The 16,694-nt window shown below is 43.4% G+C and overlaps 1 protein-coding gene across 2 annotated transcripts in view; it reads right to left on the minus strand.

The window, feature by feature from the left end:
• The window catches only part of LOC133440477 (copine-4), a 126,195-nt gene that overhangs the window by 63,944 nt on the left and 45,557 nt on the right, over positions 1-16,694 (minus strand). For both annotated transcript variants that reach the window (XM_061717731.1, XM_061717730.1), the window contains exons 4-7: positions 16,354-16,425; positions 12,986-13,060; positions 5,128-5,211; positions 3,206-3,295 (exon numbers count right to left, since the gene is read on the minus strand). In XM_061717731.1, coding sequence (XP_061573715.1) covers positions 3,206-3,295; positions 5,128-5,211; positions 12,986-13,060; positions 16,354-16,425 — 321 coding nt within the window. The remainder of the gene's footprint in view (positions 1-3,205; positions 3,296-5,127; positions 5,212-12,985; positions 13,061-16,353; positions 16,426-16,694) is intronic.

Genomic DNA, 16,694 nt, shown 5'->3' on the forward strand with positions numbered 1-16,694 from the left:
AAAAAGTTGAAATCTTGAGAAAAAAGTCGAAATGTCAAGAAAAAAGTTGACATTTTGAGAAAAAAGTTGAAATTTCCTGAAAAAAAGTTGAAATGTCGAGATTAATGTTGAAGTACAATCTTGAGAAAAAAGTTGAAATGTCAAGAAAAAAGTTGACATTTTGAGAAAAAAGTTGAAATTTCGAGAAAAAATTCGAAATTTCGAGAAAAAAAAATCAAAATTTCGAGAAAAAAGTTGATATGTCGAGATTAATGTTGAAGTACAATCTTGAGAAAAAAAGTCGAAATGTCAAGAAAAAAGTTTAAATTTTGAGAAAAAAGTTGAAATTTCAAGAAAAAAGTCGAAATGTCAAGAAAAAAGTTGAAATTTCGAGAAAAAAGTCGAAATGTCAAGAAAAAAGTCGAAATGTCGAGAAAAAAGTCAAAATGTTGAGAATAAAAAGGGAAAAAGGAAGAAAAAAAGTCTGCAAGGTCTTCAGTCTGTCCTGCTCTCTGCATCCTCTCGTTAAGCGTGAAAACGTCCAGCTTGGTAACCAGGACCAGGACCGGTGATGGAGAGACGGGCTCCCAGTAATGATGCCGCCATCGTGGTGCTCGGGGGGCCTTTTGAGATGTCTTTTGTTTTGCTTTTCATCATTTCATCATCCTTGTTTATTGGTTGTTCTAGCTCCTCTCCTCCCTGAAGCTAAATCCAAGAACCATCCAGCAGAAAAGGGCACATCATTAAATAAAAAATGATGTTGTGGCTCGAAAACAAGAAATGAATGCACTTCCCAGCGAGAACATAACATGGCCCGACAGTTAAATGACCACCGGTGCAAAGAGAGGCTCTTAATGACAACATGAGGAAACACACGGAGAAAGAAACTGCAGGATTCATTTTTACAGACTCCAACTTTACAGAAATGATCGAGCACCCGAAGTGAATGTATGTGTATTATGGGTAAAAGTGAAAAAAGTAAAAAAGTGAAAAAGTCATCCTTCAAATCCATGATTCCTTCAGTTAAAACTGTTGAAATTTCTTGAATTAGTGGAACCACAGAACTCTGCAAATTATGTGGAAAGCTCATAAGAAAATGCTGCCAATCAATATACAGAAAAAAATTGAAAAAAGAGAAAATAAGTATAACTTAAAAGGAACAGAGATATTTAAAAAAAGAAATTCAAAATTCAGATTCAATTCGCTGCAGCCGGTCCTGGTCAAAACCTCCGTCTGCAGCCGTTTGCCTGACGGCGATCTAAAATTCCTGGTTTCCTCTGATCGGCTCCTCACCCCTGATCTTCCTCCTGTCCTCTGATCTGCTCCTCACTCCTGATCTTTCTCCTGTCCGATCCATGACCCTCCAAACTTCATCATGGAGCTGCTGTCAGATCCATTAGACCTCCCTAGAACCGGGGACTGACTGAGGCCCCGTTTACACGTAGCACAAACGGTGATGTTTTCATGCGTTTTCGCCGTTCGTTTACACGAAAAAGAACGGCGCTCAAAGTCACCAAAAACCATAATTTCTGAAAACTTCGGCCAAAGTGGAGTTTTTCAAAAACCCCGTCTTCACGCTTGTTTGTAAACAGAGAGAAACGGAGATTTAGGCTTCAGAACATCACATTATGCGACAGAAACGTCACCAGCGTCATGTGTGCGACCTGTGTTTACAATTTGTTTGTTACCGTCAATATTTTCTTGTATTCTACCTGTTTCTTATTCTAACGTCACACTTAAAAGTAACTCCATTTCTCTGTCACTCCAAACGAAAGACTCTCGTTCCATCTTGGAAGTAACTGGAAGTTACTCGTGTCATTACACGCGTTTCCCAGATCCGATCCTTCTTAAGGACTTAAGAAGGCTCTTAAGAAGGATTGGGCTCAGAAGGAGCGCTAAGATACGGGTGTTTCCCAGACGCCTTCTTAACTGCCTTCTTAAGATCCCGCTAAAGAAGCTTCTTAAGAAGCTCCTAGTGGGAGCTGTCCACCTGCCGTGGTGCTGAAACCAAATCAATCAATGCCAGGAAAATCGATCACTCGCCACTTTATCAGCGCAGAAATCAGGTTATCACGTTAAATCACGTCATGTTATTTGGGGGATAACACCAAACCACCGCCACCTGAGTGTTGATGGCAGCGTAACGTTTCCTCCCACTCCACCAGGGAGGGATTGTGGATCGGTATCAGTGCGTCATCCACGACACCAATCACCCGGGGGATCCCAGCCATGGCAGGAACTCCACGGTGGATTTGGCGGACCTCGTCCTGCGTAGTCGCCATTCTGAATGTGTGGTGACACCAGTGTGACGAGCCGTTGGATCTCCACACGGGGAAGCCGGGACTTGGACTGGACAGACCGGTCCGACCCAAAATGTTGAAAGAGCCATATTGGACCAAAAACACAAAAAACAAATATGTCTGGAGCCGCAAAAAATGAAAACTCTCATACAGTATAAGCCTTAGAATGAAGGCAACACATGCTGTATGTATCTATATTAGCTATAACTGGGGGGAGAAATGTTGAGAAAAAAGTCGACATTTCGAGAAAAAAGTTGAGATTTCGAGATTAATGTTGAAGTACAATGGCGAGAAAAAAGTTGAAATGTTGAGAAAAAAGTCAAAATTTTGTGAAAAAAGTCAAAATGTCATGAAAAAAGTCAAAATTTCAAGAAAAAAGTCGAAATGTCAAGATTAAAAAGGAAATGAAAAGGAAGAAAAAAAAGGAAAAAAAAGAAAAAAAGAAGAGAAAAAAGAGAAAAAAGAAGAAAAAATGGAAAAAAAAGGTCAAACATTTTTGAAAAAGCTCCAGGAGCCACTAGGGCGGCGCTAAAGAGCCACATGCGGCTCTAGAGCCGCGGGTTGCCGACCCCCGATCTAGAATAGCAGGTGGAGCGTCTCTTGAGTCAACAAACAAACACTGAAACATGCTTGTGCGGTCATTTACCCGAGGTTGTCGTTGCCCGACACCAACGGTCAGAAAATATTTACTATGTCCCCCCCCCCCCACACACACACACACACACACACACACCAAAGGTTTTCTATTTCTTGTACGTGACTGTTCTCACTACTGTGTTTTCTGTCACAAACAGGTTTGACCTGCAGCCAATCAGACGTCCACATTTAGACTGGAGCCACAACCGGCATCGACTGACACAAGAGACAGTGTACGTTGTGAGTGTGTGTGTTCATGCATGTGTGTGTGTGTGTGTGTGTGTGCGTACCTGCAGCTTGCGTTCGTGGTCTCCGCTGCAGAGCGAGTTCAGGGAGACTTTGAAGGTTTTCCACATGGGATTGAGATTATTCATGACGGTCTGGGGGACACAGAGAGACGCCGTGAGCAGAAACACAAGGTGGGACCTGAAACCGGCCGAGACCGGCCTGCAGATCGACGCCGCCACCGCTGCCGGCTCTCACGCCAGTCCTTCATCTAATCTGTGTTTCCTGCACGCACACTTCTGTTCCCTGACTTTATTAAACCAGACCTCGTCTGGGGACGAGTGCCGTCTTAAAGGATTATTACTGAGTGCTGGGTTTTCCAGAGACGGGTCAACGTAACTTTGGAAAGTTTCCTGAAAGTTTGAGACATCTTTATTCATCACTTTAAAACATGGAGCACTGATGTCGTGTTCAGAAGCTGGAGTAGAAGCTACAATAGAAGATACAATAGAAGCTATAGTAGAAGATACAGTAAATGCTATAATAGATGGTACAGTAAAAACTATATTCGAAGATACAATAGAGGCTAGAATGAAAGTTTGAATAGAAGCTACAATAGAAGCTATAATAGAAACAAGTAAAGGAGTAGGAACTCATAAGTTATTTTACTTCCTCCTACTCCTTTTCAGGCATGAAGGTTTATTTCCCTTTGATTTGTTTAATGACTGTTTATTTGTATTCTTTTCTGATGTTTTGTGTAATTTCTTTTTTATTTAATATGCTTGAAATAAAGATTTCAATCAATCAATCAATAGAAGATACGATAGAAGCTATAATGAAAGTTGGAATATATGCTACAATAGAAACTATAATAGAAGATACAATAGAAGCTATAATAGTAGCTATAATAGACGCTAAAATAGAAACTATAGTTGGTGTTGATGAAATGTACTGCAAGTGAAGACAAATCTCCCTACAGGACAAATACATCTAATCTAATATAAACTACAGTAGAAGCTGCTGCATTGCTGCATTTCTAGTTTTCTAGTTGGCGCTACGTTCACATCGGCCAGTGTTTCCAAGTCCTCCGTAAGGAGAGGAGATACCGGCTGCATTTCCCATATTCGATTCTTCTTAAGGACTTAAGAAGGCTCTTAAGAAGGATTGGGCTCAGAAGGAGCGCTAACATACGGGTGTTTCCCAGACGCCTTCTTAACTGCCTTCTTAAGATTAGGCAAAAGAAGCTTCTTAAAGGGGACCTAATATGAAAACCAGGTTTTTTCTTGCTTTAACATATATAAAGTGTTTTTTTCTGTCTTTAACATATATAAAGTGGTCTCCCCTCAGCCTGCCAACTCAGAGAAGGAGGAAACAACCAGATTCTGCAGTGTCTGTACAGCCGCCCAGATGAGCCGTCCAGTGTGATGTGGATCTACGAGCCAATAAGATTCTGCTCCCCGTCGTTACGGAACCAAAATGTGATTTACATAGTTTGTCCTCCGATGTGTTAAACCACGCCCACAACTAACTCCACCGGCTGGAGCTTCCACCATTTTTCATAGCGGTGTATCGCGTCATTCAGGCAGCCAATCAGCACAGAGCCTCATTATCATAGCCCCGCCCACTCAGAATCCTGCATAGATAATGAGGTTAGAGACTGGGAAGATAAAGACATGGTTTAGAGGCTGAATTTCTAATTTATTTAGCAAAAACAATCAAAAGCTTGTTTTTAAGACATTCAATGCCTGTTTAAAATAGGTATTAGATCCATAATAGGTCCCATTTAAGAAGCTCATAGTGGGAGCTGTCCACCTGCCGTGGTGCTGAAACCAAATCAATCAATGCCAGACAAATCGATCACCCGCCACTTTATCAGCGCAGAAATCACACACAACGCGCTACAGTCCCCACACGCCGGTGTAATCAGGCTACACTCACACCTGAGAGTGTGTGAGGACTCCCCGGTGAAGGTTTAGTGTTTCCGTACCTCGGTTCTGTAGACGAGCTGCATGGTGGCGTCGTCGTTCACCCTGTAGATCTCCAGGAACGGGTCTGACTTACTGAAGAAGTCCTGAACAACACAAACACTCTTTCAGACAGGAGTAATATAGATGGGATTGAAATTAATAGAGTAAGGGAAACCAAGTTGTTGGGTGTCATGCTGGATGAGAATTTGAATTCACATATACATTATACAAAGATAAAAAATATCAAAAACAATTGCTCTGTTACACAAGGTAAAGGATTCCTTGGACAACAAAGCATTGTACATTTTATATAACACTCTGAGTGTTCCATATCTGACCTACTGTGTTGAAGTTTGGGGAAATAAATGCCTGTAAAACATTTATTCAGTAAATTTTCATTTTGCCAAAAAGAGCCATAAGAATAATCAGTAGAAAACAATATAGAGATCCAACAAATACATTATTTCTTCAGTTAAAATTGTTGAAATTTCATGAATTAGTAGACTATAGTATTCTGTAATCCTATGGCCTATGGCTCAGTACCACACAAGCTGGTTGAGTTTGCCTTGGAATTACAGTAACATCATAGCCAAGTACTTTGACAACCTGCACATGTGTTTCTCAGTAGATGACTACATGACGGGTTGGCAGCGTCTGGAAGTCGGAATCGCCATGGGCTGCTCTATATCACCGATTCTCTACGTGGCAGCGTTTGAAGTGTTACTCATCGGAGCGAGGCAAATGGCCAGAGGCCTGAAATCGCCATCAGGAGGGAGACTCCCCGCTCTGAGAGGTTACATGGATGATGTGACAAGCATCCTTCAAACCGCCCCATGTACAGCACGACTCCTCCAGCGGTTCGACGAACTGATAGCCTGGGCAAGGATGAAGGTCAAGCCTGCTAAGTCCAGGAGCCTCTCGATCAGAAAAGGGGTGAGGGATGACAGGACGGTGTTTACAGCTGGAGGAGAGAACATACCACTCCTGGCAGAGCAGACCATCCGCAGCCTCGGGAGGCAGTATACAGCAGAGCTCTCAGACAGGCAGATGGGGCGGACGGTTCAGAAACAGCTGAGTGAGGGGCTCGCAAAGATCGACAACAGCCAACTTCCTGGGAAACTGAAGGTGTGGTGTTACCACTTCACACTTTTCCAGCGTGTGATGTGGCCGCTGAAAGTAGGGGAAATTCCATCTTCCCTGGTCAGCAAGATGGACGGCACAGCCAACAGGTACATCAGGAAGTGGTTGGGCCTCCCTCGCTGCTTCTCAGACACAGGCCTCTTCGGCAAGAACATCCTGCAGCTTCCTCTGAAGTCAATCAGCCTTGGATACAAGCAAGAGAAAACCCGCCTTGTACTCGAACTGAGGGAATCCAGAGACGAAGCAGTGAAGGGTGCACAGGTGACTGTTCGCACCGGGCGGAAGTGGAAAGCCCAGGATGAAGTGGAGCAAGCTGTTTCCAGGCTGCAACACAAGGAGGTCCTGGGGAGAGTCCAAGACAGCCGGGCAGGGCTGGGCTGGGGGCAGCCTGTCCAGTTCTGGTCCAAAGCCACAACGGAGCAGAGGAAGACAATGGTGGTGGAAGAGGTCTCACAAGTGGAGAAGGACCGCTACCTCGTCAAGGCCGTGTCCCAGGGTAAACAAGGAGCTTGGACTCGCTGGGACGACACCATCAACAGAGCAATAACCTGGGCTGACATCTGGCGAACCCCACAGTCACGACTCAGCTTCCTTGTGAGGGCAGCCTATGACACCCTTCCATGTCCCCGAAACCTTGCCCAGTGGTTCGGAAGCGAGGGCAAGTGCTCCCTGTGCAGCAAGGACAATGCAGGTCTCCAACACATCCTGTCAGGGTGCAACATCGCCCTGACACAGGGGCGCTTCCGGTGGCGGCACAATCAGGTACTGCGGAAGTTGGCAGAGCAGTTGGAGAGATGCAGAGTCGGGGCAAACAACTCCTCCGATCCCCATCGGCAAAACATTGCCTTCATTAAACCAGGAGAGGCAGGACAGAAGACAGTGACCAGAAGATTGGGACGTCTGCTTACCCCGGGAAAGAATTGGGAAATGCGCGTCGACCTGGACAAGCAGCTGGTCTTCCCAACTGAGATCATACAGACAACGCTAAGGCCTGACGCTGTGATGTGGTCCACAGCTGCCAAGAAAGTCCTAATAATTGAATTGACTGTGCCCTGGGAGGAGGGGATACCAGTAGCACATGAGTTCAAGCGGTCGAAGTACAGCGATCTGGCGGAGGAGTGCAGAGGAGGAGGCTGGTCCGCGACTATTCACCCGGTGGAGGTCGGATGCAGGGGCTTTGTGGGGGGGTCTGCGATCCGGCTCCTTCGTGCTGCGGGAATGACCGGTCACAGCCTGAAGAAGGCCATCAAGGAATTGGCAGAGGAGGCAGAGAAAGCGAGTTTCTGGATGTGGTTACGGAGGAGGGACAGCAGTTGGGGCTCAACACCCCAGTGAGGTCAGTTGCAGGGAGTGGCGTGGGGAGACGTCCCCACAAAGCCACTGCCCCCCCACCGGGAGGTGTCCTGGCTAGGGGGCGAAACATCAGTGAACGGTGGCACCAGCTGAAGACCCTGCAGCTGACCTCAAAGTGCACCGGAGGAGGTGCGGCAGGCAGAGATGCCAAGCAGTTAAACCTGTACTAGCTAAAATGCAAATTATGTTTAAAGCTCATAAAAAAACTTTACCAATCAACATTCAGAAAAGATTTGAAAAAAGAGAAAGCAAGTATAACTTAAAAGGAACAGAGATTTAAAAAAAAAACAAGATTCAGGACTAAATTGATGGAACGTTGTGTTTCTGTGAAAGGAATCAGTTTATGGAACAATCTGAATAAAGAAAACAAAGAATCCAAATCAAACTTTACATTCAAAAGAACAATTAAAGCCTGTATGTTAAGTCAATGTAATGAAATATGTTAGTTGAGTTTGATTGACAGACCCATAGAGGGCGGTAATTTTATTTTATTTTATTTTTTTATTTACTTAGTTGTTGTTTTTTTTCATTTTTAATTTATGTTATTTGTGAATGTATTTCTTGGGAAAAAGGGGCAGATTAGAAAAGATTATTCTTCTTTTCTGCTCCCTTTTCATTCACAATTTATGAACATTTGTGTTTGTATTTGTAATGAATTGTTTGTTTAATTTTTTTGAATGAACTAAAGAATAAAATGAATGAAATGAAATGGCCGGCGAGCGAGGAGCCTGACTTTGGTTTTACTTTTCAGCTGAAAACACAGTTCAGCTGGGAATTCAACGTCTTTATTACCCCTTCAAAACTAACGGGGTAAAGAGACAGCCGTCGTGCCGCTAGGGTTCACCTATCCGTAGGATTTAAGAGCGTGGGTTTAACCCGGAGCTGCAAAGCCTCAGCTTTGGAGGATATTAACATAATACCAAAAGGGAAAGACATCAGCAAGTGGTCTTTGTGTCACACCGTGGTGAGGTTGTCTTGGGTTTGTTTTGTTCTGTAGTTTCCTGTTTTATTTTGAAAAGTAATTCTCGTCTCGTTTCAGTTCACTTGCCCTTCCTCATGTGTCTCAGTCTGATTGTTTCCACCTGTTTCCTATTTCCCTCCGTGTTTTTAAATAGTCTGTGTCCCCTTGTCTTGTGCCAGAGTGTCTTCGTCCTTGTCCTGCACCAGAGCCTTGGTCCGTGTCCACAGCCTTAGTGATCGCCATGGTAACCCGTTGGTTGATGGTTGGTGATTTTTTTGTTTGTAAATTTTCTACCATAGTTTAGACTCATAGCCCTTTGTTACGGAAGAGGTTTAGGGCCAGGCAGGTGAAAAATAAAAATAATATTTTATAGGAGGAAGATTTTTTTTTCATTATGCACTCATTATTTCATTATGCAAGTTGAAATGTTGAGAAAAAAGTCACTCAACACCAGGGTCGGGAGGGGGGCCCACATCACCCGCGTTCCCTCGCCGGCCTGGGATAGGTGGGTTGTGATACCCGGGCCTGGCGGGGCTCACCGTGCAGCCTGGGGTGCCTTCTGGCGGTGCTGGACCCCCCCGGGGAGGGGGAAACGGTGCTGGACCCCCCCGGGGAGGGGGAAACGGTGCTGGACCCCCCCGGGGAGGGGGAAACGGTGCTGGACCCCCCGGGGAGGGGGAAACGGTGCGTGATTGTGCGTCTTTGTCGGTGAGATTGCGGTATGGAAGGGTCCTGCCATCGAGGATTTGGGCCTCCATTGGCAGGACAACAAAATTTAATAATTTATTGATATTATTACATATGATGAAGCATTGTGACAGCTTGGCCCCCCTGAAGGGGCAGGTTGTCCCAGTCCTACCTACTGCAGGGCTTTGAACTGGACTCAACACATTTTAAGTAGCTTCAACTTCCTATCACACCTTGGAAGTTGCCTCAAACAGACTTGGAACACTAGAGCACCCCATGGGGTGATTTTCGTCTGTGGCCTATTGTCTCACACAAGTTCCTGCGTCTTGCATCCCTGCTGAGACAGAACCATATATGGATTTCCTGACGAAAGATCACACCTTTTACTGTCTTTCACTGACTCGTTCATTCCTGTTGTTTGTTCTTGCTTGTTACAAAATCACTCGATGTCAGCCCACCGACCAAGACACTGTGTGTCTGTGTAGGTCTGCTGCAGGTCGGCTGAATTAAATCTCTCACCCCACAAAGCGGACTTCTGAACTGGTTTGATAAATTCCTCAACACATACAAAGATGGTTATTAATGTTATTATTATACTATTATCATTATAATTGTTATCATCATTGTTATGGTCAGTATATTATTATTATTATTATTATTATTATTATTATTATTATTATTATTATTATTATTATTATTATTATGTATAGTATATCTTATTATTAGTATAGATATCGGATAGGTGAATGGATGAATGAATGGGATGCCTGGGTCTGGGGCCCTCCGTTGTCGGGCCTGCGCGGGTGTCGCCCTGTTGGGGGGTTCCCTCTCTCCAGGCCCGTCTCCGGTCCCCCCCGCTGCCTCTGTGGCGGGGCGCTCCTCTGGTCTTGGAGGGCCACTTTCGTGGGGGGCGGGTGCGCCTGCCCGCGTCGGCGGCCGGGGCGGCTCTGTCTCTCCGGGCAGGCTGGCCCCCTGCCGGGTGGGGGTCGTTGGCCTGAAGGGTGAGGGCCTCCTGGCCATGTGTCCAGCCCGGACCGGGTGGACGGGGTTCGCCTGGGTCGCGGTCCACCGCCGCGGGATCCCTGGCTGACTCTTCCCGTGTCGTGGGGGCCCCGCAGGCGGTGGGTTTCCTCCCGCCCTCTTCTCCCCTCTGTGGGGTTGCCGGTGGCCTGGGTTCCGGGTTCTTCATGGTCGGCCCCTGGTCTCGCGGGTTGTCCATCCATCCATCATTCATCCATCCATTCCTCTATCATCAAATCATCATTAATCATCCATCCATCTGTGGCAGGGTGGAGGAGCAGCAGCCACTCAGGTGATGGGTCACAGGTGTGTCCCATCAACCTCTCCACCCTGCCTGCCTTCATAAGGCATGGCTGCACAGGAGCTCTGGGCTGCTTTTGGAGAGGCTGCTGAAGCTGTAGCACGTGTGTCCTAGGTGTTTGGGAAATAAAGGAGTTCTGCACTGAAACCCCGTGTCCTCTCTCCTCCATCCTGTCGTCCTGTAGCCCCACGTTGGGCTCCAGTATAGCAGGGCTAGTGCTACGGGGGCCCGACCGACAGGATAGAGAGGACACGGAGTTTCAGTGCAGAACTCCTTTATTTGATCCTCCACCCATAACACACGTGCTTTCAGCTTCAGTCATCAGAACAGGGAGCCCCCTTGCTCCTGTGCAGCCATGCCTTATGAAGGCCACACCATCCATCCATCATTAATCATCCATCCATCCACCCATCCATCCATCATTCATCCATCCATTCCTCCATCCATCATTAATCATCCATCCATCCATTCATCCTTCCATCATTCATCTATCCATCCATCTATTCGTCCATCGTCAGAGTTTAGTGTTTAGTTTTGTTTCTAGCCATTTGTTTGTCACTCGGTCCAAGGTTTCCGGTGTATTTAATAAAAACCTGTTGTTATCTAATATCTCTGGATCTGAGTCTCGGTCTGACACTTTGGCCCATTTTTACACCAATCACGAGTTTTTGGAAAGACCTGGTCCAAGTCCAGACCTGGACCTGAAAAGGGGAGTTTTTCCTTTACACAGTTTGACTTAAGGCGTTTCTCCCACTAGGGGAATTTCTACCTGCCATTGTTTATGTAATAATTGCTAAATGTTCTGGTCTCTGGAAAGATCCTGGAGACACTTCTGTTGTAATAGACGCTATACAAATGAGAATAAATAAATGAATGTAGCTGAAACGCCACGGTGGGACCTCCGTAGAGGTCGGTATGAATTCTCTTCCGTTGCCAGCTGTATCTGCAGAGCTGCTGTTATTGTGGTGATTTATTTCATCACCGTTTCTGCACTGTGTTGCCAGATGTCGTCTGTCTGTCCTCCGTCTGTCTCTCTTCTGTCTGTCCTGACGAGGAGGAAGGTCCTCGTCAGACGACTCTGCGTGAGCATCGACAGCCGTGACGGTTACGGTCCGCCGGGTTTTCAAGCGTTCTGGTGTTTCAGGTCCGAAAAGCTGCGACGTGTTCAGCTAATTTTTCATGTTTTAAGTTCATTTTAACATTCTGGTAGTTTATTCAGGACACATTTTACCGTTGTTGGCTTTATCTCGAACAACAACAAATCATCATCAAATTAAAAGCATCAAAAAAAAGCTAAACGATTTAACAGTCTCATCCAGAAATAAAGAACAACAGCAAAATAATGTGTTGGAGAGGAAACAGGAGGAAGCAGAACTGATTTAGTCCTGTCCCTTCCTCACTATATCAGATCATATGCCTTAGAAAATATACTAATTAAAATAAAAGAAAAGAAAAGAAGGAAAAAGCAAAAAAAAGACCAAGCCATAGTTAAACTCGCCTCCTATAATATCCTAAACTAAAAATGTAATTTCTAGTCACTTCTTTGATGATCCATGACCAGCCATGAATGCAGGAGTTACATTACATCTTATATTTGATTTGATTTTTATTTTTGTACATGCGAAAGACAACAAGGAAAAGAAGGAAGTAAGGAAGGAAGGAAGGGAAGAAGGAAGGAAGGGAAGAAGAAAGAAAGAAAGAAAGAAAGAAAGAAAGAAAGAAAGAAAGAAAGAAAGAAAGAAAGAAAGAAAGAAAGAAAGAAAGAAAGAAAGAAAGAAAGAAAGAAAGAAAGAAAGAAAGAAGGGAAATAAGAAAACAAAGCAAAACAAAAAAATCATCCTTTAACACTTAATATGTTAATTTACATGTGCAAAAAGGAGTAGGAAGAAGTGTAAACTTGTTTAATCCTACCCCCGTTCACTAATCATTTATTAAGTATTTATAATAACTAACTATAATTATACTCACACACTTACCTATACATACACACACATAGTTGAGTATTTCTATATATTTGTACACACATGCCCATATAAATATACTTATTTACACCATAGTATCTCTATAACTCCATCTGCTCTATATCTATCTCTATATATAGAGATAGATATATAGATATGTATATTAGTACCCCTTAAATTACACCTCCCCTCTCTGTCATAAATCATTTCCTGCAAGTGAGATGGTAATAAGTTGTTCCTAGCTTTATGCATGAATTGTGTCAAAAAATGTGATTATTTTAGAATTGAAGAATAATGAATTGGTTTTTTCGCGGAAACCGATGTATGATGTATCACATAAGGAACAGAATAATAATAAAGGAAATGCATACAGAAGGTAAATTGAGTTCCTTAGAGGTCCTTATTTGTACATTTGTCATGTGTTTTTAAAGGTTTATGTGGACAGGAGCTGGTACCTTGTCGTCCAGCTTCCTGGCGCTGAAGGAGAGTTCGATGTAGTCGTCGTTCCCCGTCAGCTCCTCGGCTGAGATCTGGAAACACAAGCATGGACACTTTCAGATCTGAAAACACACACACGCGGACACGTTCAGCGCTTTGATGCTCGGTTAAGAGGGTCGTTACGAGGCGTCGCTGAATATTCACATCTCAACCTGCATCTGCTCCACATGTCGTGGAAAAAACTGGTCTGAAAGGTTGAAATGAGCTTCAGGTGAAGGAAAACCACACGACAAATAATAATAAACTCATCGAGTTGAATTAGAAATGAGACAGAATGGGCTATTAAAACAAAAATAAATGAATTCATTAAAAATCTACAGCAAACATAACCATTTATGTGGTGTTTTATACGTAATGGAAAGAGAACAAATATGCAAACCGCTTGCTGTTAAGGTGTTTGGTGTGAACGGGTCTCTGGTCCACAGATACTCTGGTACCCATTTACAACCAAACCGGTTCCAGGCTGGTTCTGATACTCCTTTTCCAGGTACAATTTCGACTTTATTCTTGAAACTTTATTCACAAAAGTTCGACTTTTTTCTCAAAATTATATTTCAACATTAATCTCGACATTGACTTTTCTCCAAATTGTATTTCAACTTTATTCGCAAAAAAAAAAATGTATTCTCAAAATTGTATTTCAACATTTCCACTTTTTTCTTGAAATTGTATTTCAACATTAATCTCGAAATTTCGACTTTATTCTTGAAATTTCGACTTTATTCACAAAATTGTATTTCATCATTAATCTCGACATTTTGACTTTTTTCTTAAAATTGTATTTCAACATTAATCTCGACATTTCGCCTTTTTTCTTGAAATTATATTTCAACTTTATTCGCAAAAAAATGACTTTATTCTCAAAATTGTATTTCAACATTTCCACTTTTTTCTTGTAATTGTATTTCAACATTAATCTCGACATTAAGTTTTTTCTCGAAATTGTATTTCAACATTAATCTCGAAATTTCGACTTTATTCTTGAAATTTCGACTTTATTCACAAAATTATATTTCAACATTATCCTCGACATTTCAACTTCTTTCTTCGACATTTCAACTTATTTCTTCGACATTTCAACTTTTTTCTCAAAGTGCACAATAAAAAAAAATCTTCCCCTCTCAAATATTTTTTCTCCTCCCTGGCCCTAAAAACTGTTTAATTAAATCTACTGAATCTGGATCATCTCTCAAGTCTGATTCTCAGTAACTTAAACGCTCAGTTTCAGTCCAGTTATTCTCCTGGTTGGAAAGAACGTATTAAAGAGCATTTAATGGGTTTTTCCACAACACTTTTTAATGTCTACATTTATTTGGAGATGTGAAATCCTGGCTGAACGATCCACAATGAGCCACCAAGTTTCAGGTTATGTTTTCTGCCTTGGCGGAGGGATGGAGGGAAGGAGGGATGGAGGGAAGGATTGGTGGAGGGAAGGAGGGAAGGAGAGGAGGAGGGATGGAGGGGTGGAGGGATGGAGGGATTGAGGGATGGAGAGGAGGAGGGATGGAGGGGAGGAAACCATTTAGAAGATGCTGAGCTGAGCGTTTGTGCATCATTAACAGGAACAGCTGCTCTCAGTCCGTTCACTAACAGCTCTAAACCATCAGGATCCGTTAGTCTGCACAGAATCCCCTAAATTACACATTCATTACCAAAACCTGCCACGTCTGCAGCAGCTGAGCAAATTTACTTTTCTGGAACCATCACGTTTTATTTCTCACCAGAAAAATCTTCATTTATGGACTAAAATCAGTCAAACAAATACTTTTACCAGTGAATGAAACCTGATGTGCATCATGAACAAGTTAGTACTGGGTTTATGGAGGTAGATTTGTTTCTTAATCAATTACTAAAATAAATAAAAATATTGCTTCAATCAAAAAATATATTTTCAATTAAATAAAATTTCACTTCGATCAAAGAAAAAAAATTGTTTGAATGCAAAAAAATATTTGAGACTCAAAAAAAAGCATTTTAACACTATTTTCCTTTGATTGAAAACATTTTTTTTGATTGAAGTGACATTTTTTAATTGAAAATATATTTTTTGATTGAAGCAATCTCTTTTTGATTGAATAATTAAGAAACAAATCTACCTCTGTATGGGTACCGTTACTAACTAATGCTTAAAAATAATTAAGCATAAAAAGGTTTCAGGAGATTCATCCCTAATGATCAGTTTCTCCAACAATCCGATCATCAGCTGATCACAGATCAATCACAGATCAAACACCAGCCGAAGTCACATGACCGGCCTCCTCCTCACACATGCAACTGATCAATAAACAGATAATCAGCTCGTCGGCTGGAAATAAACAAACAAACAAACAGAGGGAAGAAAGTTGAAGGGAAATAAAAACCTTCCGAGGATGAAGGAGAAGGATGCAGGAAGGACTGAGGAACGAGTGTAAAAGGAAGAAGGAAGGAAAGGAAAGAGGTAGAAGGAATCGAGAAGGGAAGAAAAGCAGAGAGGAAGAAGAGGAGAGGATGGAGGTGAATGGAAGAGTGAGAAAAAAGATGATTATTAAGATGATACGTCATTATTGTTATTATTAATTGTTATTATTATTGTTATTATTGATTGATTAATAATTAATCATATCATCATAATTATTGTTGCTTGCTTGTTTTTCTTTTCTTTTCTGAATGATTGTGTATTTTTTTATAGATCACCATGTATGTTCAAAGAGGAATGTGGTGTTGATGACGATGGATATTTATTATTATACTTTACATTACTTATTTAATTGATTGATTGCCCCCTTCTTTTACTTTATTTATTAGTTATTACTTAATTAAGTATTATAATTTTTTTATTGTATCTATTTATTTATTTTTTGGCTGCTGTTTCTCTCCTAAAATAAACAACGGAGCCGGACTCACCACCTGGTTGTCACGGTAACGGGGCTGGACTCACCACCTGGTTGCCACGGTAACGGGGCCGGACTCACCACCTGGTTGCCACGGTAACGGGGCCGGACTCACCACCTGGTTGCCACGGTAACGGGGCCGGACTCACCACCTGGTCGTCACGGTAACGGGGCCGGACTCACCACCTGGTCGTCACGGTAACGGGGCCGGACTCACCACCTGGTCGTCACGGTAACGGGGCTGGACTCACCACCTGGTCGTTACGGTGACGGGGCCGGACTCACCACCTGGTTGTCACGGTAACGGGGCCGGACTCACCACCTGGTCGTCACGGTAACGGGGCCGGACTCACCACCTGGTTGTCACGGTAACGGGGCCGGACTCACCACCTGGTTGTCACGGTAACAGGGCCGGACTCACCACCTGGTTGTCACGGTAACGGGGCTGGACTCACCGTGACGATGGTCTTGCCGACGGTTCCGCCGGGCCTCAGCAGAGCTTTGGACAGTTTCCTCTGGGAGATGATCTGGAACACAAGCAGACGCCGTTTAGACTGCTGGTACCAGCTGGTACCGGGTTAGGACTGGTACCGGTCCAGACTGGTACCGGGTCAGGACTGGTACCGGTCCAGGACTGGTACCGGGTCACATCATTTACACACCTGCTGTCAGGGGTGTGCAGGAAAGGACCAGATGCAGGAGACCAGGAGGTCCAAACATGACGATTTATTTAAACTAAAAACGCTGATCCAAAATCAAAACAAGAACCCAAACTGGACAAAACCAGAAAAACATG

This window comes from Cololabis saira, chromosome 3, assembly GCF_033807715.1.
Source record: "Cololabis saira isolate AMF1-May2022 chromosome 3, fColSai1.1, whole genome shotgun sequence".
NCBI classification, from domain to species: Eukaryota; Metazoa; Chordata; class Actinopteri; order Beloniformes; family Belonidae; genus Cololabis; species Cololabis saira.